General features: G+C 44.7%; 1 gene segment (V, D, J or C); it reads left to right on the top strand.

Moving 5' to 3' along the window:
* Window positions 1-604: 604 nt before the first annotated feature.
* LOC125168493 (immunoglobulin heavy variable 3-30-3-like) lies at window positions 605-22,326 on the top strand. The segment is given in 4 exon segments: window positions 605-611; window positions 3,336-3,445; window positions 3,547-3,857; window positions 22,315-22,326. Coding segments are annotated over 3 exon segments (360 nt in total).
* Window positions 22,327-22,674: the final 348 nt, after the last annotated feature.

Genomic DNA, 22,674 nt, shown 5'->3' with positions numbered 1-22,674 from the left:
GAACCTGCAAACCTCACTGGGATGTCCAGCCTTGTCCTGCATGCGGTTCAGGAGGCAGGTGGGCCCCCTGATGGGGAGCACACGTTCAGATACTGGGACTACTCTCACCTCATACGTGATCTTGGACACTCACACACTCTGTCTCTGCTGCAGTGTATCTGTTAACCTGTACAATGGTGGTATACTGATTCTTACCTCAAGTGTTTGGGTGCATATGTGAAAATAAGGATTATCATGGGTACTTATAATCACTGCAGCAAAATCACAAATTAATAAATCACAATGTCCTGAAAGATATTGTGACACCAAACACTGCCCCATCCCTGACACCTGCCAAGGGTCACTGGCTTCTTGAGGATTCTATTGCAAATTTTACTATATTGTCAAAGGACATCTGTATGCTGATTAAGCCCTCCCATCCCTGAAACTGTAGCTGGGAGAAGAGCCCCAGCCCCTAAGTGTTCACATTCAGTGATCAGAACAGAACACAGACATCTCACCATGGAGTTTGGGCTCACTTTGGTTTTCCTTGGTTCTATTTTAAACAGTAATTCATGGTGAACAAGAAACACTGACTATGTTAGTGGATATTAGTGAGAGAAACAGTGGAGGTGTGCCAGTTTCCGGACTTGTATCTGTAGATGTCTTGTGTGACGTACAGCTGGTGGAGACTGGGGGAGACCTGAGAAGCCTGGCAGGGGAGGGGGTCCCGGAGACTCTCCTGCGCAGTCTCTAGATTCACCTTCAGTAGCTAATTGATGAGGTGGGTCTGCCAGACTCCAGGGAAGGGGCTGAATGGGGGTCTACATACCCGTATGGTATAAGATAAGGACCAAATGTCCTTATTTTACTCACTGGAATTCAAAACCATTTGTGAAAGAGGCCATCTTTTCCCTAATTTTAATTCTATGAAATCTCATGGAGGATTTGCTGACTGCATCCAGACACATTTCACTCTGGTCTCTGTAATCTGCTCCACTGGTCTGTGTGTCTGACTCTGTGCCAGCAGCACAGTGTTATAGACAATGTACCTCTGCAATATACTTAGAAAGAAGGATGTGTGCTGTCTCCAGGTTTGTTCTTCTTTCTCAGGATTGTTTTCTCACTTCGGTGTGCTTTGTGGTACCATATAAATAAGAATTTCCCAGATACATTCATTGGCATTTTTATTAACTGAACTAATATTAGAAATTATTAGAACAGATACAAGGAATAAAAAGTGTAATAATACAAAAAATTAGAAATTGAAATGGATATCTGGAAAGCTAAATGCAATTGAAAAAGCGTCTCTACTAGGAAAATAGGTAAAACTCAAACAGATACAATCAGAATTAAGGAGGCGACATAACTGATACCAAAGAAGTGGAAAACAATAACAGAAAATGCCTAGCTAATTATAGGCCCATTATTAGATAACAAAGGGCCACTAGGCAATTTCCAGAGACAAACAATCCACAAGACTGTACATGAAGAAATAGAAAATTAACAGAATGAAAACAAATAAAATTCAATCTATAATCTAATCATACACCGCCCCAAAAGAAAAAAGTCAGCTTAGTAACACAGGGCTTTATCTATGAATTATATCAAAATATAAAGAGACTTAATGACAATACCTCTCAGACTCTTACCAAAAACTGAAAAGAAAGGAATATGCCCCAATTCATCTACAAGACCAACCTTACTATGCTGCAAAATCGAAAGACACCGTAAGAAGAGAAACTAAAGGCCAATATCTCAGATGGACATACATGCAAAACTCCTAGCATAGTGAATGCAACAGCACAATGAAAGGGTCATATGTGACAATGCAGTCACATCTGTTGATAATTTATATCATCATCTATTGATACATATAAAACTAGACAAAATTCAACAAATTGTCATTAGTAAAAATTCTCAGCAACTGAGGGAAAGAAAGGAATAACCTCCACAAAATCGTGGCCATAGATGAAAAGCCCACACCTGACAGCATATTTAACAGTGAAACACTGAAGCTTTTCCTGTCACATTAGGAGCCGGGCAAGGATGCTCATTCCCTACATAGGTATTCCACATGGTAACACGAAGACCAGTAAAATATGGCACCCAATGTATGTCATCTTGTCACATTGCTTATTTGGAGGAAAGTCACTTGAGTAACAGCTAGTCTAAGGAAACTGTGACCCTTCTTTGTCCCCCTGAGAGCAGGAAATCAATCTCTCCTGGGAAACTTCTTCCCCTCTACCAGAATGGAAGAACCATCCTTAGCACCAGAAATGGGAACGTAGCACCAAGAAGGCTGTGCAAACAAGCCTGGTTAGTTCCTCACTAATTGACTTGCCCAAACCCAAATCTCTGTCTTGTTAACTCTTCACAAATCCATTGTTTTTTATTCTAAAAGGCACAAGTGCCACCTGCTTTCTTCATTCTCTGGGTGTCATATTATTAGGAAGCTTGTGCACATGCAAAATGAAATTTATTCTCTTCTGTAGATCTGTCTTATGTCAATTGAATCCTTAGACAAGACAAAGAACACAGAAGCAAAGAAGTAAAAAGCTTGCTGCTCCTACAAGTTGCAGATGTACCCATAAAAATTAGGTAAGAAAATGAAATAAAGACATGTAAATCAGTAAGAAGAAAATTATTTGTTTGAGAATCACACGAACTTACATACAGTGAAACCTTAGAAACTCCAGAAAAAAAGTATCAGAACTAATAAACTGAGTAAAAGTTCAGGGTACAAATCAACATACAAAAATATGTTGTATTTCCATACACCAAAAACATAGTATATGAAAAAACTCACAAAATCACACAATTGAAAATTGCACAAAATGGAGCACTGTGTGGCTCAATCCATTAAGTGCCTACTGTTGATTTTGGCTCAGGTCATGATCTCATGGCTCCTGAGTTTAATTCTGAGGCAGGGTCTGCAATGATTGTGCAGAGCCTGCTTGGGATTCTCTGTCCCCTTCTCTCTCTCTCTGATCGCTCTCTCCTTCTCTGTGTCACACAAAAATAAACACACATTAAAATTATATGGCACAAAATAAAGTATTTAGGATTAAATTTCACCAAAAAGTAAAATGGCATGCCAAACATGACCTGCTGGGAGAAAGACATGTAAAATGGCAAACACAGATGAAAAGATAACTGTGTTCACAGATTAGAATTATTTATACTGTCACAGCACCTGCTGCAAGAAGTGATCTAGAAGTGCCTCTCAAACACTCGTTTTAAATTTGAAACAAATCTAAGTCTGGAGCTTGATATATAGTCAGAGGATATGCAAATAGGGCCCTCCCTGTGCTGATTAAACCAGTCCAGCTCCAACCCTGCAGCTGGGAGAGGAGCCCCAGCCCCGGGAGTCCCAGGTGTTCCCATTCTGTGATCAGCACAGAATATAGACACCTCACCATGGAGTTTGTGCTTGGCTGGGTTTTCCTGGTTGCTCTTTTAAAAGGTAATTCATGGGGAACGAGAGACACTGAGTATGTGAGTGGACATGACTGAGAAAGAGTGGATGTGTGACAGATTCCTAACCAAGATGTCTTGTGTCTGCAGGTGTCCAGTGTGACGTGCAGCTGGTGGAGTCTGGGGGAGACCTGGTGAAGCCTGGGGGGTCCCTGAGACTCACCTGTGTGGCCTCTGGATTCACCTTCAGTAGCTACTACATGCACTGGGTCCGCCAGGCTCCAGGGAAGGGGCTGCAGTGGGTCGCATATATTAGATATGATGGAAGTAGCACATACTACGCAGACTCCGTGAAGGGCCGATTCACCATCTCCAGAGACAACTCCAAGAACACGCTGTATCTGCAGATGAACAGCCTGAAGACCGAGGACACGGCCACATATTACTGTGCAAGAGACACAGTGAGGGGACCTCACTGGGAGCCCAGACACAAACCTCCGTGCAGGAGGGGATCAACACCACCAGGGGGCGCACACTATGCACAATTCTGCTTTGTGTTCCCAGGAGCAGGTGCAGATGGAGGTCACAGGCAGGTTTCCTGTCAGGGTCTGGGGCTTCCTCTCCACACAGCAGTTTCTCCAGGGAGCCTCTCTGGTTATATGCTTCTGTGTTTACCTATTAACTCTCTGGATTAGCAACTGTGTTGTCATAGGAAAACTACCCTAACATGCACATAGACACAGTTGTTTGCATTCCTTACTCCTGTCACTCAGTATGAGTGAATTGCAGATTTCCTGACGCACAAAAGCTGAACCTTTACAGGAGTCCCAGATGCACTCCCTGTGCAGCCAGGCCTACAGGAACCCCCAGCCCCATTATCCTCACCCAGCACTTGTCCCAAACAAGGTGACACTTCCCTCCCGGCACTTGCTACTCAGGAATTTAAATGAGCTACAGCTTTATTCAATTCCTCTAAAGAAGAGATAATTCATCTCCATGTATTAGTCAGGATTCTCCCGAGCAACAGAAACCAAAGCACATTGGTTTCCATGACTAAATACATTGATAAGCCCTCTCATTCCACTCTCACATGCTGGAGACCCTGGAAAACCAGTGGTGTAATTCTCATCTGATTCTGAACTAGTTTCTAGTCTCAGAACGTGAAGAGCTGATGATCTGATGATGTAACTCTCAGAACAAGGGCCAGAGGAGACCAATGTTCCAATTCAAACACACCATGGGAAGTAAAACTGAGGGAATTCCTCCTCCTTCTGCATCAGTTTCTATTCAGAACCTTAATGGAATGGGTGATGCCCAGACAGACAGAAACTTTGGATAGAAATGCCAGTCTCTTCTGGAACACATCACAGACATCCACAGAAACAGTGAGGCTTCTGGGCACCATGATGCAGTCAAGATGACACATAAAGGTAATCATGACAAGTCAACCTCCTGTAAATGTGCAGTTCAAAGACTGAAGATTTAGAAGTCCATGCCATGACTGGCAGGGAGCCTGGTGGGCATAGCTGTGCTTCTGTGGAGAAGGAGGGCAGAGTCGCATAGGGGGCATTGTGGTCTGATAATCCCTTGGGAGACTTGGGGAGAGACAGTTCCCTTCTCGGGGTGCATTTCATAAAGGGTGTATTGCCTCTCGTGGGGCAGGAGAGCTGACAGGCACCGTTGCACTCTCATGGTCATTAGCATAGGAGCCTCTGCTGAGAGCAGCTAACTGAATGCTGCCTTCTTGTTCTTCCTCACCATGAACTCCAAGACCCTAGTGTTCATGCAACTGCCCTCCTGGGATAAACAGCTCCAGCCACAGCACAGCGAGACACTCTCACAGAGGATCACTGGGGTCCCAGTCATATTGAGTTCATATGCTTTGGAGTCTTGAAACCCAGCTAAAGCTCCTGAGATAAAACATAAGAGCCCTGTGCCACCAGGTGGGCCAAAGGTTTGGACACAGACAGGGTGAAAGCAGGGTTCTGATGGAAGCCTGGGACCCACAGGTACAGATTGTTCTCTCTGTGGGAGGGCTTCCTGAACAGGGGAGGCTGGGAACTCCAACTCAAGGGACTAGATAGGGAGCTGATGCCAATATTTCCTCCCACCAATCAGCATGGACAGAATTCAGTGAGCAGCACAGAACCTCCCAGTAGAAGCTGAGCCACTGACACCAAGCTATACTCCACCCCCCTTGCCTTCCTCAGGTGCTTCCTTACTAGAGAAAGAGGGCCTGGAAAACAGATCAGCACCGCGCCCCTCCCTCAAAAGACGACATATACCCACAAAGGCACCAAGTCTACTGACCATATAGTGAGGCATAGATTCACCTCTAGGGGAAATAGGAATTAGCCTCTTTTACAGGCAGAACAAACTCACCTGGTTAAAACTCACAACATTGTGGACAGTGTCTAAACACTCATCACTGGAGACAAGGAGAAACTCTGCAGAGGACTTAGCTGAGGGACAGAGCAGCCAATACACGACAGCACAGTGCACACAGAATCTGCAACAAATGCTTCCTAAAGTGTCAAGCCCTCAACAGCAATTGAACACTTCTCAATAAAGACACTACTCCAGAAGCAGAAAACAAAACAGGATTTTCTAAAACACTTAAGACATCAGAGACATAGACATACACCATGATGGAGGAATTCATCCCAAAAGAAAAAACAATAAAAGGTCATTGCCGGGGATATTATTAAAGCACATATAACTAATATGCCTCAAATAGAATTTCTAAATCTCTCACAAGGAAATAGAATTTTTCAAAACTATCATGAGGATACTTTCTGTGCTTGAGGAAGGCATAGCAGAATGAAGGAAACCCTTACTGCAGATAGAAATGTCCTAAACCCGAGTTATGTTGAAATTTTAAATGTTGTAACCAAGATGTTTCAACTCTCCACAGACTAAACCCTACAAACTCGGACCCCTCTGAATGGAGAGTTGTTGAGGCCATAATCCCACATGTGTTCTGACAGGAGCTGTTCCCTCCACTGTCCCTGGCTCTGTCTCTCTCCTGCAGGTGAGGAGGAGTAGGTTAGGAATCCTCCACTGAAACCATCTGTCTCCTGCACCTGACTCTCCCACAACATGAGGACCAGAGCTTCCTTACCTTCATGTGTAAATGAGGTCAGTTGTACCAGAACAGATCTGCACCTTGGTTTAGTAGATTGCTCCAGCTCCCCGCTGCCCTGGGCAAAACTCTGCAGCTGCAGGTGGGGACAAAATAAGGGCTCAGTTGAGGGGTGAGTGGCAGCTGCACTTCTTTGAGGCTTGCTTGTCCTGGTGGCATGAGACCCCTGCCGTACAAGTCAGGTCTGGGGTGACCAGGCTCCCAGCATCCCTAGTGGACTGTGCCCAGGGCAGAGTTTCCATCCTGGGAGTGGGGCTGCAAACAATGAGTGAGTCCCACATCTCAGTGGCACCTGCTGATGCTTGGCCTCAACAGCAAACAGCTTAGTGTCACTGACATCCTGTCCCTCTGGGAAAGAGTCCTCTGAACAGGAGCTGGTCACCAGGAACCCTGGTATTGGTTGCAACAGTCTGGAGGGGAGGTTGCAGCCAGGCTCAGTGGCACATGCCTATAGTCCCAGCTCCTTGTACTGGAGTTTCCATTTGCTGAGCTGGGGTGGGGAAGGAAAGGCACATACCTTAGCTCAAAATTCTAGCTTTTCCGTCTGTCGGTATATTTTCTGCAATAAATGTTTCTTCATGGGCTGTATGCCAACAAGGCCATTTGCAGACACTGTAAATACACCATTTGAGATTTTATTCATATTCCACATAGTAAACATTCAATGTAGTATTACTTTCAGGTGTAAAATATAGTGATTCAACATTTCCATACAACACCCAGTGCTCATTATGACTGCGGCCCTGCAACCCCATCACCTACTTCCCCAAACCTCCTCCCACCTTCCCTCTGGTAACCATAAGTTTGTTTTGTATAGGTAAGAATCTGTTTTGTTGGGTTTATATGTTCCATGGGTTAAGCCTAAGACTCTTGATTTGGGTTCATGTCTTGATTTCATGGATCCTGAGATCAAGCCCCATTTTGGTTTCTGCACTGACAGCAAAGAGACTGCTTGGGATTCTCCTTCCAGCTTCCTCTGCTCCTCCCCCCATTCTATCTCAACATAAATTTAAAAACATTGAAAAAATTTATTTCTTGGTGTAGCTCTTCTCTCTTCTTTGTCCCATTTCCCATTTGAAGTTTCTTACATTCTACATATGAATGAAATCATATATGTGTCTTTCTCGCACTTGTTTCAGTTAGCATAATACTCTCTAACTCCATCCATATCATTATAAATAGCAAATGTCATTCCTTTAAGGGCTGAGAAACAGTCCAGTGTATGAGTATGAGTGTGTGTGTGTGTGTGTGTGTGTGTGTGTGTGTGTGTGTAGATATACCACATATACTTTATCCATTTATGAGTCAATGCTTACTTGGACTGTTTCCAGAGCTGGGCTGTTTTTGATAGGGCTGCTATACACGTAAAGTAACAATCCCCTTTAAATTTGTATTTTTGTATCCTTTGAGTAAATACCTAGTAGTTCAATTGATCAATCATAAGGTAGTTATATTTTTAGCATTTTGAGGAACGCCCATGCTGTTTTCCAGACAAGCTGCACCAGTTTCCATTCCCACAAGCAGTGCAAAAGTGTTCCTCTTTCTCTGTATCCTCACAAACACCTGTTGTTCCTTGTGTAGTTGAGTTTAGTCATTCTGACAGGAGTGAGTTGATATTTCGTTGTAGTTTTGATTTATATTTCCCTGATGATGAGTGATGTTGAGCATCTTTTCATGTGTTTATTGGCCATCTGTATGTTGCATTTTGGAAAGTCTATTCACGCCTTCGACTCATTTTTTTAATAGGATTATTCAGTTTTGGAGTTGAATTTTATACTACATACAGAAAACCTGAAAAACTCCACCAAAAAAAAAAAAAACCCACTAGAACTGATACAATAAACCAGTAAAGCGGCAGCATACAAAATCAACATACAGAAATTTGTGCATTTCAATAGAAAAATAATGAAGCAGGAGAAAGAGAAATCAAGGAATTTATCCCATTTACAATTACACCAAAAACCATAAGATACCTAGAAATAGCCCTCACTAAAGAGTTACAAGAGCTTTACTCTGAAAAACCTGGAACATTTATGGTACAAATTGAAGAAGACACAAAGAAATGGAAAAATATTCCATGCACATGGATTAAAACAAAAAAAACACTGTTAAAATGCTGATACTACCCAAAGCAATCTAGACATTCAATGCAAATAATTCAGTGCAAATATCCCTGTCAAATAATACAAGCATTCCTCACAGAGCTAAAACAAATAATTCTAAAATTATCATGGAACCACAAAAGACCTTGAACACCCAAAGCGATCCTAAAAAAGAAACAAAATGGAGGCATCACAATTCTGGATTTCAAGCTATATTACAATGCTGTAGTCATCAAGACAGTATGCTCCTGGCAGAAAAAGAGACACATAGATTAATGGAACAGAGTAGAAAACCCATAAATGGTAAACGAATCTTCGACAAAACAGGAAACAGGATCAAATGGAAAAATGACAGTTCCTTCAACAAATGGTGTTGGGAAAACTGGACAGCAACAGGAAACTCTAATGGAACTGGACCACTTTCTTACAGTATACACAAAATCAAATTCAAAATTGGATGAAAGACCTAAATGTGAGACAGGAAAGCATCAAAATCCTAGAGGAAAACACAGGCACCAAACTCTTTGAGCACGGTCAGAACAACTTCTTACTGGACATGTCCCAGATGCAAGGGAAACAAAAGCAAATATGAACTATTGGGACCTCAAGATAAACAGCTTCTGTAGAGCAAAGACACAATCAACAAAACTAAAAGGCAACTGACAAAATAGGAGAAGATATTTGCAAATGGCATATCAGATAAAGGCTTAGTATCCAAGATCTATAAAGAACTGCTCAAACTCGACACTGAAAAAAAACAAATAATCTGGTGAAGAAATGGTCGGAAGACATGAATAGACATTTTGCAAAGAAGACTTCCAAATGGCGAAATGACACATGTAATGAGGCTCATTGTCACTCCTCTTCAGGGAACATAAATCAAAACCACAATGAGATAACACCTCAAACCTGTCAGGATGGCTAAATTTAACATGGTAGGAATGCAAACTGTTGCAGTCATTCTGGAAAATAGTGTGGAGATTCCTGAAAAAATTAAAAATAGAACTATCTTGTGATCAAGCAATTGTTTTACTAGGTATTTATCCAAAGGATACCAAAATGCTGATTCGTAGGGGCACATGGACCCCAATGTTTATAGCAGCCTTATCAACAGTAAGCAAATTGTGGGAGAGCCCAAATATCCATCAGGAGATGAACACATAAAGAAGAGGTGGTAAAAATATATAATGGAATATTACGCAGCCATCAAAAAGAATGAAATCTTGCCATTTACAACAATGTGTGTGGAACAACAATGTATTAACCTAAGTGAAATAAGTCAGTAAGAAAAAGCCAAATATCATATGATTTCATTCATATGTGGAATATAAGAAACACAACATAGGGGAAGGAAAAATAAGAGAAAAACAGAGAGAGAAGAAACAGGAAGAGACTCTTAAATACAGAGAACAAACTGAGGGGATGTGGGGAAGTTGGGCTAAAAGGGAGATAGGCATTAAGGAGGGCACTTGTTGAGATGAGAACTGGGTGTTATATGTACGTGATGAATTACTAAATTCTACACCTGAAATCAATACTACACTGTAGGTTAACACACTTGTATTTAAATTTAAAATAAAACAATAAAATTAAATACATACATATATGAACTCTTGGGAGTACCTCAAAATAGCAAGCTTCTGCACAGTGAAGGAAACAATAAACAAAACTAAAAGGCAACCTATGGAATGGAAGAAGATATTTGTAAATGGCATATCCCCAGGGTTAGGATCCAAAGTATGTACATTTTTTAAATTATTTTCACTTATCAGTACAGAGTGTGTGTCCATGCATACTTTGTGTGAGAAGAAAAACTCGTGTATTGTGGTAAGATCTCACTGAAACTGAGATCCACCCTCTTCACTAAAATTAACCATACAATAGAGTATTGTTAACTACACGTGTAATGTTGTGGAGAAGACCTCTAGAAATTAGTCGTCTTGCATAACAGAAAATCACACCCCTGGATATCTAACCCTCATTGCGCCTCGCTGCCAGCCATTGGCAACTGCTACTCCATTCTCTGTTTTATTGTTATCAAAACCCAAATTCAGCTGCCTGTTGCTGGAAAGGTCAACGTTCAAAGTTTTCGTTTTGGTAGGAAAGGAATTTGAGCTTTATGCACAAGGCCAGCCACTGGTAAGAATGCAGACTCCTGTCCAAAAGCCAACTCTGAGGTTTCTCCCTGACGCAGGTTGCTTTAAAGGAGTAGAGCATATTTAATCAAACAAGGGAGTTCCATGGTTGATAACGTCTTTTGATCATGTGCAGACTCCATGGTGCAAGCTGCCAACGTTACCTCAACTCCCTGGCATCTCCAGCTGAGGAGGGAACCACACATGCATGGGAGGAGACTGCCAGAGGCCAGGAAAGAACCCCAAAAAGGGATTAGAGTGGAAAACCCCTGGGGCCCACACATGGTCAGCAGTACTTTCTGTTCTCCCCAGCTGGCATAAAAAAATACTAAAATACAACCTGTACTTCACCAATCATGACAGAATACTGGGAAATGTTTCCTCAGTAAACTCAGAGGAAGCTTCAAACCAAAAACCAAAAGGATCAAATGGCTTGAAAAGTACTCTCTAACCAGAATGAGACATGAAAAACGACAAAGCTATTCTTTTAGTCGCCTATAAAGGTAAAATTGACAATGTCCACCTCCACATCCCAAGGAAGTAGGAAGCATTGGTCTCCATAATGAGGAAAAGCAGTCATCCAGAGAAAGTGACCCAGCAGTACCACAGGACATGGAATTGGTAGAGAAGTTCAGGGTGTTAAAATTTCATATCCCATATTCACTAGCTGGAGGAAAGATGGAATGTGTTGAATAGAGCCATGTCTCTGGATGCAAGTCGTTACTATGTCCATGTGAGCACGCTTGAACTGGCTCACCTGCTTCTCCCACATCCACCCCAGTTGAACTGTTGTGCAGGGTCACACAATGCCACACCCTGGGACTGTTACCTAACTCCACAAGTGGATCCCAGGTGCAGGGGGCTGGCCACCTGGTACAGCCCTCTGTTCTGTCAGATGGCCTAGACCTCACTTTGCTGAGGATCCTCCATTTATCCATTCTCACTGGCAGATGTCCCTGAGCAGGGGCATGAGGCTGGCAGAGGGCCAGGTCACCTTGAGGGTGTCCCTCTTGCAGTGTGCACTCTGGGCAGTGCTGGCTCCTGTCCAGGGTTCTCAAGGTCGTCCATCATGGCTCTACAGTCCTTGAGGTGATAATTACAAAGAAGGAGCTGAACAACGACAAGGGCATTCAGATGACTGGTTGGCTGTCCTGTAGCCTGTGTTTTGGAACAAGAGACCCGTTATCCACATGAGGCCAAAGCAACCCTTTAGGTCCAGACATCTGGTGATGATCACTCAGGATGATCAGGGAGACTTGCAGATGGACTACCCCTCCATGCCTCCAGACTGTTACTACCTCGGCTACCTGGAGGAGATTCCTCTTTCCATGGTCTCCATGGACATGTGCTATCAGCGCCTTGAAGGTATCATGAAGTTGGATGACCTTGCCTATGAAATCAGACGCATCAGCGATTCCCAACATTTGAACACATTGTTTCTCAGAGAGTGGCAGACACCAATGCAATGGGACCTACTTATAACCTGGGATATAAGGAGGATAGGGACCCCTGTTCCTCAAGCAAATGCCAGTGCAGTGCCCAGGATCTCTAGTAAGTTGTAGTCATCCCATCACGGAATTTAGCTCTCAGTTCCAAAACAATATATAGTGTGTTCAACCACGGGTCAAAATGTGCCCAAATCCTAATAAGACTAGTTAGCTTAATTGACTCATTGTTTCATGGCATTCATGTAAGTTACTATATTGGGTCATGATAATTTATAATGATGGAGATCCAGCTAACATAGGCAAATACGTGTTGCACCAGAGTCCTTTTTTTTTTGATATTATGAGTCCAAGTGTTTTCGAATTCTTAAACCACATTCATCCTTAGTTGGGATTTGAGATGGATCCCATGAAGTTAATTTCAGTCCAGTTGTATGTAGTATATGCCATCCACAAAGCCCTATCATGATGGGTTATTTAGGCAGATATTATTTACTCTTGTCTGTCATAGCAACACATCAGATTGCAAAATATATTGGTTTGTGGGTTGACACTGATGAATATGCTTGCCAGAAAAGGTCCAACTGCTTTAGGACCCAATTCCCTTGTATACCTGAAGCTTTCAGGAAGTGTTCCTTCATTCATACGCACTGATAATCAGTGGCAGATTAGGCAAGTGCCTCTTCAACATCTAAATGGTGCATTGAAATAAAAGCCTGACCCACAATCATTTCGGAAACTACTTAGCTGACCAGGCAAGCATTGTGACTGCAGCTCCTTAGAGCAGTGCTATAGCAATCTATGCTGTATGAGTGATTGTATTTTAACCCCTTGGGACAAATGTAATACAGGCAGATGCTATACAAACTGCACCGATTTCGATGCTGGGACATTTGGCAGGCCAATCCAAAATATATCTGATCTTCCAGAGTCCTGCCATGGGGTGTCCTTGTTGGGCCCTGATGACTTCCGTATGCAAGATGGAACCCCATGCACTGAAGAGGGCTGCTGCTATCATGGGAACTGCACTGACCGCACTATGCACTGTCAAGAAATCTTTACAAAAATTTTGGAAAGGTGAAGATGTCTGCTAGACCATAAATCAAAAAAGCAGCCGACATGGACACTGCAGAAGACCCCGGGGAATTCAACGCTGAACCTGTTCCCATACAGACGTGCCGTGTGGAAGGCTGCAGTGTAGGAATGTCACACATCTCCCTCAGCTGCAAGAGCATGTTGGATTCCATCCGTCTGAGATCTCAGGGTTCTGGTGTTTATGGCTGGAGTCATGTCATAGCACAACTGATTTGGTCATGTGAAAACTGGTATGTCATGTGCTCCTGGAAACATTTGTCAGGATACCTACTGTAGTCGCAGTGTGGCTCAGCTGAACTATGACTGTATCCCGGAGAAACGCAGTCACAGAGGGTCATGCAACAATAACAGGAACTGCCATTGCCACATAAGCTGGGATCCTCCATGGTGCACTGGATGAGGCACTGGTGGGAGCACAGACAGTGGACCCCTCCAAGAAGAATGCAGCCAGTCAGGCAAACTCATGAATCCCTGTTATATCTCAGATAGGTTTTTGGTCCCATTTAAGCCATAATAGATGCATTCTTTGTGGTGTCGCCACAAATGTCAAATTATCAACCCCGAGAAACTTAAGGGACTGATTGTTGCTGACGACAATCCATAATTAGCCCCCTGACTGCTGAACAACTATAGACAATCCAACTGGCACATGTGTGAAAATACAGTAATGAGGCTGCAGAGCTGACATCCACGTTTTGGGGGTCTTCAGGAGACACAGGGGTCCACAGGCACATCAGGCTCTGACACACATCTCTCATGGCTCACTGACCAGAACGCTGAAATAAAACTTAAAAACTGCATGCTTGTGGCCTCTACGTATATATCTAAGCTTCCAAGAGCCCAAACTGAGCTTCAGATTATGTGAAGAGGACCTGAGTCAGCATCTGGGTCTTGAACTGAGGTATATGCTTCCAGAATTAAGAGACGTTCACACAAGCTCTTTCAGGAACAAATTCATGAGTTGTCTCCAAAACTGTGCGGTTGCACACTGAACATTTTCTCATTCTCCAGGTAATCTGTCTTCCCCCAGTCCAAATGTGGGTTCAGGATAATGGAGGGCTACCACCCACACTGCCTGTTCCACACTGGGGTGTCTGTGGGCTGTGAGGGAAGGGGACTGGCATTAGGTTCCACCTAGCACAAGCTATGCCTCTCTGGAGACAAAATTTCCAAATGTGGGAGACTGAGACCATGAGACTGAATGGAGCACCCAATGAATCAGAAAGGCAGGCACAAGTGCCTGTGGATGACTCTGGCATCCAGTTGGAGCCCGATGAATGTGAATCCCTGCTCTTTCTCTTGCCTACCTTTCAGTGAGTTTAACCTTAGATAAGGATCTGCCTAGGATTCCCACTTTGGTTTTCTGAGAGCCTTCTCGAATAACCACACAGAGGTGAGCCTGTGAAAAGTAAGGGACTTCAGCTCCAACCATTCTCAAGTAATCAGGTACTTGCTACCCTGTTTTCTATGTCCTGATCACTGGGAATGTGGGAAGGAGACCTGCCCTTCCCAAGGTCCTTGTGTACCCTTGCTTCTGGGCCCTGTGAGTCATAAATCCTGTGCCTCCATTTCCTTTGCTGGGGGTGCACTGAAACCACACCTTGAGTCAGGAGGGCCCCATGAATCTCATGTATCCAAAGACAGAGCTCAGATGCCTAGGGAGCCGCCTGTCCACCCCCTGAGCAATGGCTCTTGCCTATTCCTTCAGCAGGATACAGTCTACATGTTCTTAATTCTGTACAACAGCTGGGGTCCCCAACACATTTGTCCCCAGGGATGGGATTGGGGGCCTAGGTGGTGCCCTCCAACAATGTGTTAGCACTGAGAATGGCTCACTCGTTCCTCACCCCCACATCTCAGCTGCTCTGGGAAGGAGATGGAGCTTGCTGGTTGTCTGTAACTTTGCTTTGGGCTGATTCCAGGTGTTGCCAGAAACCCCTACCCTAAGTTACCAGTGCCATAAAAGGTCAGACTCCCTGCAGAGACAAACAATCAGGCACCGTCCTGGGGTTCCAGAGGTGTGTATTTCCGACTCATCTCCAAGTGAGATATGCTGGACACTGAAGACCATATCCCTAGATTAGTGTCGAACAAGACACCAGCTGCTGGGTCCACTGTGTTGCAGCCAGTACCCTGGTGTTGTGTTTGCTTAGCCATGCCTACCTAGTGACAGAGGCAACTCTACCAGGAACATCATGTCTCCCTGGGCGGAGGACACGACCAAGGCAACCTTCCCCTACTGGCTGTATTCCTCACTTCGGCTGACAATGGCTCCCTATTTAACAGGTGTTGTCGGGGACACCTCAGTGTGGGAGGCCTCAGCACACTTGTCTGGGAAGAGCTAAATCCTATCCCAGGTCCTCCCTGTCAAGACCACTACACCAACATATCCACGGACCAGTGTGAAAGAGAGAAATGGTGACAGGCACTACACCATCATGAAAATGCAAGGTTTCCTGGAATCATTTGTCCAAAGGGAGGGAGACAAGGACATTGATTGGCTCTAGTGGGTCTTCACAATTGGCTCCAAGCTGTTGTTTTAAGCACTTGACATACTACAGCTGTCTGGATTGGTCCAAGTGCCCCAGATTCATAAATCACTGCAAAGCTCAAGGTATCAACAGCCTGTTTACTTAGAGACAACCTACGGAGCCTCCGGTCTTTTCACTGTATCAAAAGGCTATGACAATCACCCCAAGGCACATTGCAAGAGACACACACCAAGGAAAAAGGGGAAGGCTCTGAGGAAGAGGCTCCCTAGAGCCCCAGAGCCCAAAGAGGTAGGAAGAAAGAAGCTCTGATTCTCCAGACTTGGATTTTTACGGCACGACAGCACAGGCCCACTGGAGAGGTCAAGCCCAGGTGATGCAATCCAACTCTAAGATAGAATAGGGACAATTCAATGGGTGTGGTTTTGGGTTTTTGGGTTTTTTTGCCTTATGTCATGCGCCCATGAGCCCTTGTCCATTTCCACCTGGAGGAGAGGCTTGACAACAGAATCTAAGGAGTTCTTCTTGAAGGACCACTCTGATCTTAAGCCTTGTCCCAAAAGAATTCACGGAAATACCAGCTTTAGTGTAGCAGGCATTAGCATGCATGCCATAGTCAGATGTGAAAAGGAGAATTTTCAAGAAGCCCAAGACTTCTTTGCTGCAAATGCTGATGGGATCACCACCTCCATAGATAGGAGCCCACAGGAGGGTCCCAGCAGTGCCCCATTCAAGGGGTGGAACTTCAACCCAGATCTCTTGCTCTAGAGATGAGGCCCACACTTCTCTTTATGCACAGCTCTGAGAAGAGGGGTCCCTAGTGACTTAATCTCAGGACAGTCTGAACACAAGTCAGAAACTTTGATCAGACTCTTTGGGATCTTCGAGAGAATGCTGTTCCTACCCTTCGGGTGGGTGCCATCACTTCTCTGGACATGACAGCCCTGGTAGTGGGGAGATGGAATCCCAGTGGGTGGGGATATACCAAGGCCCCTGCCTAGGGACCCGGAGGTTTGTGGAGTATGTCCTTCCTCCTGGGACAACTGCCTGTACACTTCTGTAATTACCCTGTAGGACACAGACACAGACAACACTTTATTTCTCTCATTGACCCTGAAGCCAAGGTACAGTGCTTCCCAGGAACCCCTCCAAATGTAAGTGTGGTGTCCTTTAGTTTACTAGGTATAAAGGGAGGGATAGTAGAAGGGTCTCAACATACCTTTGATGTCACTAATGAAAGAATCTTTACTGAATCTCTTTTAGCAACAGTGGCCCCTTTGACCCTGCAATGTCTTCTTAATGATGTGGATGCCCTCACATGCCATCAAGGCCAGTGGGAACAAACCCAGTGCCTGGCTTTCCTGAGGGGAGCTACATATCAGGATTCTGTAGGACTGCAAATTGCACCCCCCCCCAACATCCAATTAAGACAGTATATGTACATCAATATTGTGTGCAATAGAGGACTGAGTAATTGCACCCCATAATTCAAGATTTAGTGAAGGAGCGAGGGCATGAAACACACCATTTCTCTTTTCAGTCTGGCCACTTGACGGGCATTAAAGCCCCCTAACAGATGGCACTTTACAGTTGTCTACTGAAATGTAAATGCCCAGCTGTCCATAAGATGGCTTAGATTCCCAAGACTGTCTAGGCAGTTGAGAGTATTTAAAGGGCCACAGGGGAGACTCTGTCATGACTGAGCTAGCCAGTATGTCCCATTCAGCATCGATGACCAAGGAGTCCCAGCCATAGTCTGCTCTCAACCTGTACATCTCTACCCTGCTGCCTTGGGAATTCCTAACAGTCCAAACAGTGCCAAGATGTTAGGCTGAGCAGCTCATGTAGAGTCTGTCATGAGTTCCCACTTGTCTGGGCAATTGAGGGTCACTGTCACTGGTCAATTATCATGCATTCTTGAAAGTTTGTGAGACATGGGAGGCCTGCAGCCCTTCAGCAGCTATAAGGTGGGTTTTGTCACCTGACTGAGCTACTCCAGATTTTCGGTCTACTTTCATATGACTTGTGCATTTAGGCAGCCTTACCAGGAAGTGGCTGAGCTATTCCAGTTGATGCACAGGTAGTCTGAGTGCCAATGAAACATTTTGGGAACTGGAAAGTGTTTGTGCCATGGGGGTTATGCTGGAGCACCTAGTGACCATCTGGCACCAGATTGCCTTGCTATGTCACCAAGAGAGAAAACCCAGCACCAAGACTGTCTTCATACAAAGGGAAATATTCTCTCCCAATACTTCACCTGAGCAAAGGACCATCCTGAAGCTTCCATTAAAGTTGTGGTCCCAATCAATGCAGTGGAAGGAAAGGCAGAGTGACATTGTCGTTCTGGTTGTGGACACCACACCCTTCCATTTGTCCATCCACATGGTGTATTCCCTGCTTGCATTGGCAGGAAATAACACTACTTTGGGGGCTTACTTGCTATCCTGATGTCAAAACAATTGACAATCAGACTGATTATTTACTGTAGACGGGACTTGGAAAACTGGTGTAAGGGTCTGTGTCTGACCTGCTGTGATAACTACACCGGTGAATGGGGCAGAGGCAGTCTGAAGACAGACAGTTGTAGACGTTCAGAGGGAGAGCAGGAAATGTAGTCAGTCTTTTAATAGTGGGGGAAAGGGTAGGCTCCATTTTAAAAAGTTTTTTTTTCCTGACAAAAAAGAGCCAGAAAATGAACTAGGTGGAAATGCAGTTTTTTGATCCATGACCTACTATGTGATGCCATGTGCTTCCGGAGCCTGGGAATTGGCTCTGGGAATCCTTACCAATGGTCATCATGGGGATGGTCATCCACGGTCTTGACAATTGCGATCTGGAACTATTTTGTGCAGCTTGTGTGAATCCAGAGGAATCTTTCCGTAATTCTGATGGCAGTGTAATTGGTTAGGAGTTCGTCATAAGGTCCTTCTCAGTGAGGTGGCACTGGGTGCTCTCTGAAGACCTGATGACTGTCCCATATTCTGTAGAAAGGGTGGCAAGGCTAGTCAGTGGCAGAGGCCATGTTCTTATTGTCTGTGGATGATATGAGCCAAGTGTACCTGTTAGTTCTTGGACATGGCTATGCCTGGCATCAACTTGGTCATATAAGTTATCATGAAGTTCAGTCAGTAAAGAAAGGGTAAAGGATTCCTTTCTAAAATACTGTCGCAAAGCGAGTCAGTCCCTGCCTGCTATTTGGAGCATTACAAATCTCATTAAGGGCCAAGGACAATGATTCTGGATGTTCCAGGCCAGTTTCCAGGCGGATTTCTCCTGAAGGACTTTTGTGTCTAGATTTTCATGTTCCATATCTGTTCCCCTAATCCACATATCCTCATCGTCCTCTTCTGTGATGATTAAGGATGATGTGCAGTATGAAATTCTAATTATCACCCCCAGTCTTTGCAAGTACGTAGTTTGTCTATGTGCTGAAGTGAGTTCCTTGGTCTGGCTAAATCCATAATGGAATGGCAAATCCAGGAACCATTTTAGGCATTACATTCTTTACCACAGTCGTGGCACTGGCATGTCCACTCAGACAGCATCAGTCCATCCACCAAACATGCAGCCATTAACCAAAGAGGAAGCCAATTTGTCAAATCCATCTGGAGAGCCCCAGTGGGTAGGGAGGGGCTAGAGGGACTCCCTGGGGCCTGCTGATATTATACAAAACTTGGGAGAGATTTACAAGTAGTGCCCTGGGAAATAATTTAGTCACAGGTTTAGTGAATGCCTGGGAAGAACCCAATGTCTCTCAGTTTCTTAATTATCCCATCTGATGGGATTGGTGCAAGACCAAAGGAGAGAAGAAAGGGGCCTCAGGAGGCCCACCCAACCCCAATGTACACCCCATTTGATCATTATCTGTCCACCTGTCTTTTCTCATTGTGAGGAACTTACATGATAAACAATAGTCCAAGTCAGGGAAAAAGGCAGGCTGCTAAAGTGAAGGAAAGGACAGGGGCCTCTGAACTTGGCTGTGTATTTGACAGCCTTGTGAGCTCTGTCAGTCGCTGGAGAGACAGTGGCAGTCTCCTCACGGTTTGGGCTGGAGAGTGACTGTTAGCAATTTTAGCAGAAAGATCAGTTGCGTATAATAGGGCAGCAATTATAGGCCTGCTGGCAAAATGTCCTCTGTCCCCTGGTACTCATGAGGTTAGGACCTGTGGGATTTCCAGAGGGTGCCAACAGCCCTGGAGACTCCAGGGCATGTCTGGAATGCCTGTGAATAGTGGCAGTCGTTCCCTCTGCAGATGTGCAAGCTTGAGAAAACCTGGGAGCGCAGTGGCTTAGACTGATTTTACAGCAGGCAGAGAGGACGCCTGGAGTACCTCTAGTAGGGACACTGGCCTGAGTGGTTCCTATGTTTCCCCACATACAGAAGCCATCACAAAATAGAAGTCAGGGTGGGGCACCTGGGTGGCTCAGTTGGTTAAGCTAGGGACCTCAGCTCAGGTCATGATCTCGCAGTTTGTGAGTTCAAGCCCCACATCGGGCTCTGGACTGACAGCTCAGAGCCTGGAGCCTACTTCAGATTCTATGTCTCCCCCTCTCTCTACCCCTCCCCTGCTCACACCCTGTGTCTCTTTGTCTTTCAATAAGAAATAAATGTAAAAGAAAAAATTTTTTTTTAAACTAGAACTCAGGGTTGACCACCAGATGTCCCAGAAACCATTCCTGTGGCTGAGGGCAATCGTGTGGAATGAAGTAGGGTCTCCCCTTTAAAATTTTTTTAATGTTAATTTATTTTTGAGAGAAAGAGTGTGAGTTGATAGGAGCATAGAGAGAGAGAGGGACACAGAATCTGAAGCAGGCTCCAGGCTCTGAGCTGACAGCACAGAGCCCGTTGCAGGGCTCAAATTCACAAACCGCAAAATCATGACCTGAGCTGAAGTAGGATGCCCACCAACTGAGCCACCCAGTACCCCAGGTCTCCCTTTTTAGGGAGGGGAGTGGGATAGCCTGATTTAAACTGTTAACATGACACAAGATGATGGGCGGGTTGGTCAGTGGCCTGCTGGTAGGTAGGTGGTGGGCCTGGAAATTACAAACTTGTCAGAGAGGAATACAGAGGTGAGTGAGGATCCTAATGTATCCAGACAGCAGCTGTGGGGGTGCAAGCATGCAGTGGGGCCTGATGGCCCAAGGTCTAATTTTCATGGGAAGAAAGTTATAGGACATATCCGAGAGGGACAGGTTGTCGCAGGATACCTGCTGCCACTCCATTTCCATGGAATGAGAGGTGAAACATGTTATTGATATTCAGACAGCTGAGAGTTCGGGGTGTGCACAGAGCTAATATTAACACTTTAGGTTAATGACTCTGAAAGCCACGAAAAGAAATCTGTGGCAGCATCAGGTAGGGGTGAGGGGCTCACAGAGACAGAGCAAAGCATTGAAGTTAGGGGTCCTTGGGAAGCAGTAGCCAGGTTTCCTTAGAAGCTTATGCAACTGCATTTTTGTACCAGTGAGAGGGATGTGGAAAAATGACAAGACACTTTGTGGGGAGTTTTGAAGCACTGTGACATAGTCCTCGTTGGCAGTAGCTGTTTGCAACCGTGGACATTAAGAAGACAGGAGGGTGTATGGCCCTGTCTGGCTAGTGCTTTAGGAGGGTGGCGAGTCTGCAAGGGCTCCCTGATTCCTTTGGTAATAGAGTGACAAGTCAGGGACATACTAAACAAGACTGCAGCCTTGGGTGAAGGCACAGAATGTAAGTTGGCTTCAAGAACTTGGAGTAATATTGAGCCCAACTTAGTTGCCTCCCCCAAGCATACCTGAAAAGAGAACTTGTGAATCAGAGTGCAATGGCATTGACAAGAAAGTAGAAATATTAATTCCAGTAATGCATCTTCATCACCAGGAATTGAGGCATGAATGGCAGCCCGGTTAGGGACAAAAGATTGGGGGGGGGGGTAATAGATGACAAAAGACTTTATGGTTCCGACATTGTACAAATCAGTAGCTTTGCCTTCTGAATCAAATTCTGTTCTTTCTTTACTCACAAGATCGGGGTGTTACACGGTGAGGAGGTAAAGCAAGAATATCCTGCGGTAACAGAGTCTATCACAGGGCCAGGTCCTCCCTCTGCAGCAAGACAGGGCATCTGGATACTGATGGGTGGGGACAGTTCCTTTCTCAGGCCCCCTGAGCACAGGCTCTGCACTGGGGGCAATCCATCCTCTTGTGCATGTGAGGCCCAGACACTAGTGGGCACATCTTTAAGACTCATCCTCTGAGGAGCACTTTGAATGGAGGTGGGTCTCCATTAGGGAAAGGGGGAAGCTTGAGGTGTGGTCTGATGGCCAGGAAATGAGAACACCTTATTGTCCTTCCTGCATTTTGGATAGTAACTCCTTTTCAATATTTTTTATTGTAATGTCTACCCTCCCATAGACTGCCTTCCAGCTCTGCAAATATTTGCTTGCCCCTTTTCTAGTATGGTGTAGTCCCCCTTGCCTGCTTTGTTCTCTGTGACTTTGCTTTTATATCAAATCAATCATTCTCAAGTGAATGTCATCACGTTTATCTTTTATGTTTTCTTTGAAGGCATTTAGGTTCAAGTCTTCTTCTTAATCCTTCATCCATTTTGAGATTTTTTTTTTGTGTCGACGTATATGTATGAAGCAAGATTATGGCCAAATGTTATTATTTTGCATGTATATATCAATACTATTTTTTAATTTTTACTTTGTTTTTGAGGGAGAGACACAGATCATGAGTAGGGAGGCACAGAGATAGAGGCAGAAACAGAATCCAGGCCCTGAGCTGTCAGCAGGAGCCTGATGTGAGGCTCGAACCCACCAACCATGAGATCATGACCTGAGTGGAAGTGGGATGCTTAACTTAACGAGCCACACAGGTGCCCCT

Source organism: Prionailurus viverrinus, chromosome B3 (assembly GCF_022837055.1).
Source record: "Prionailurus viverrinus isolate Anna chromosome B3, UM_Priviv_1.0, whole genome shotgun sequence".
NCBI classification, from domain to species: domain Eukaryota; kingdom Metazoa; phylum Chordata; class Mammalia; order Carnivora; family Felidae; genus Prionailurus; species Prionailurus viverrinus.
The sequence above is the reverse complement of the archived record's forward strand: the minus strand, read 5'-3'. Positions and strand labels throughout refer to the sequence as shown.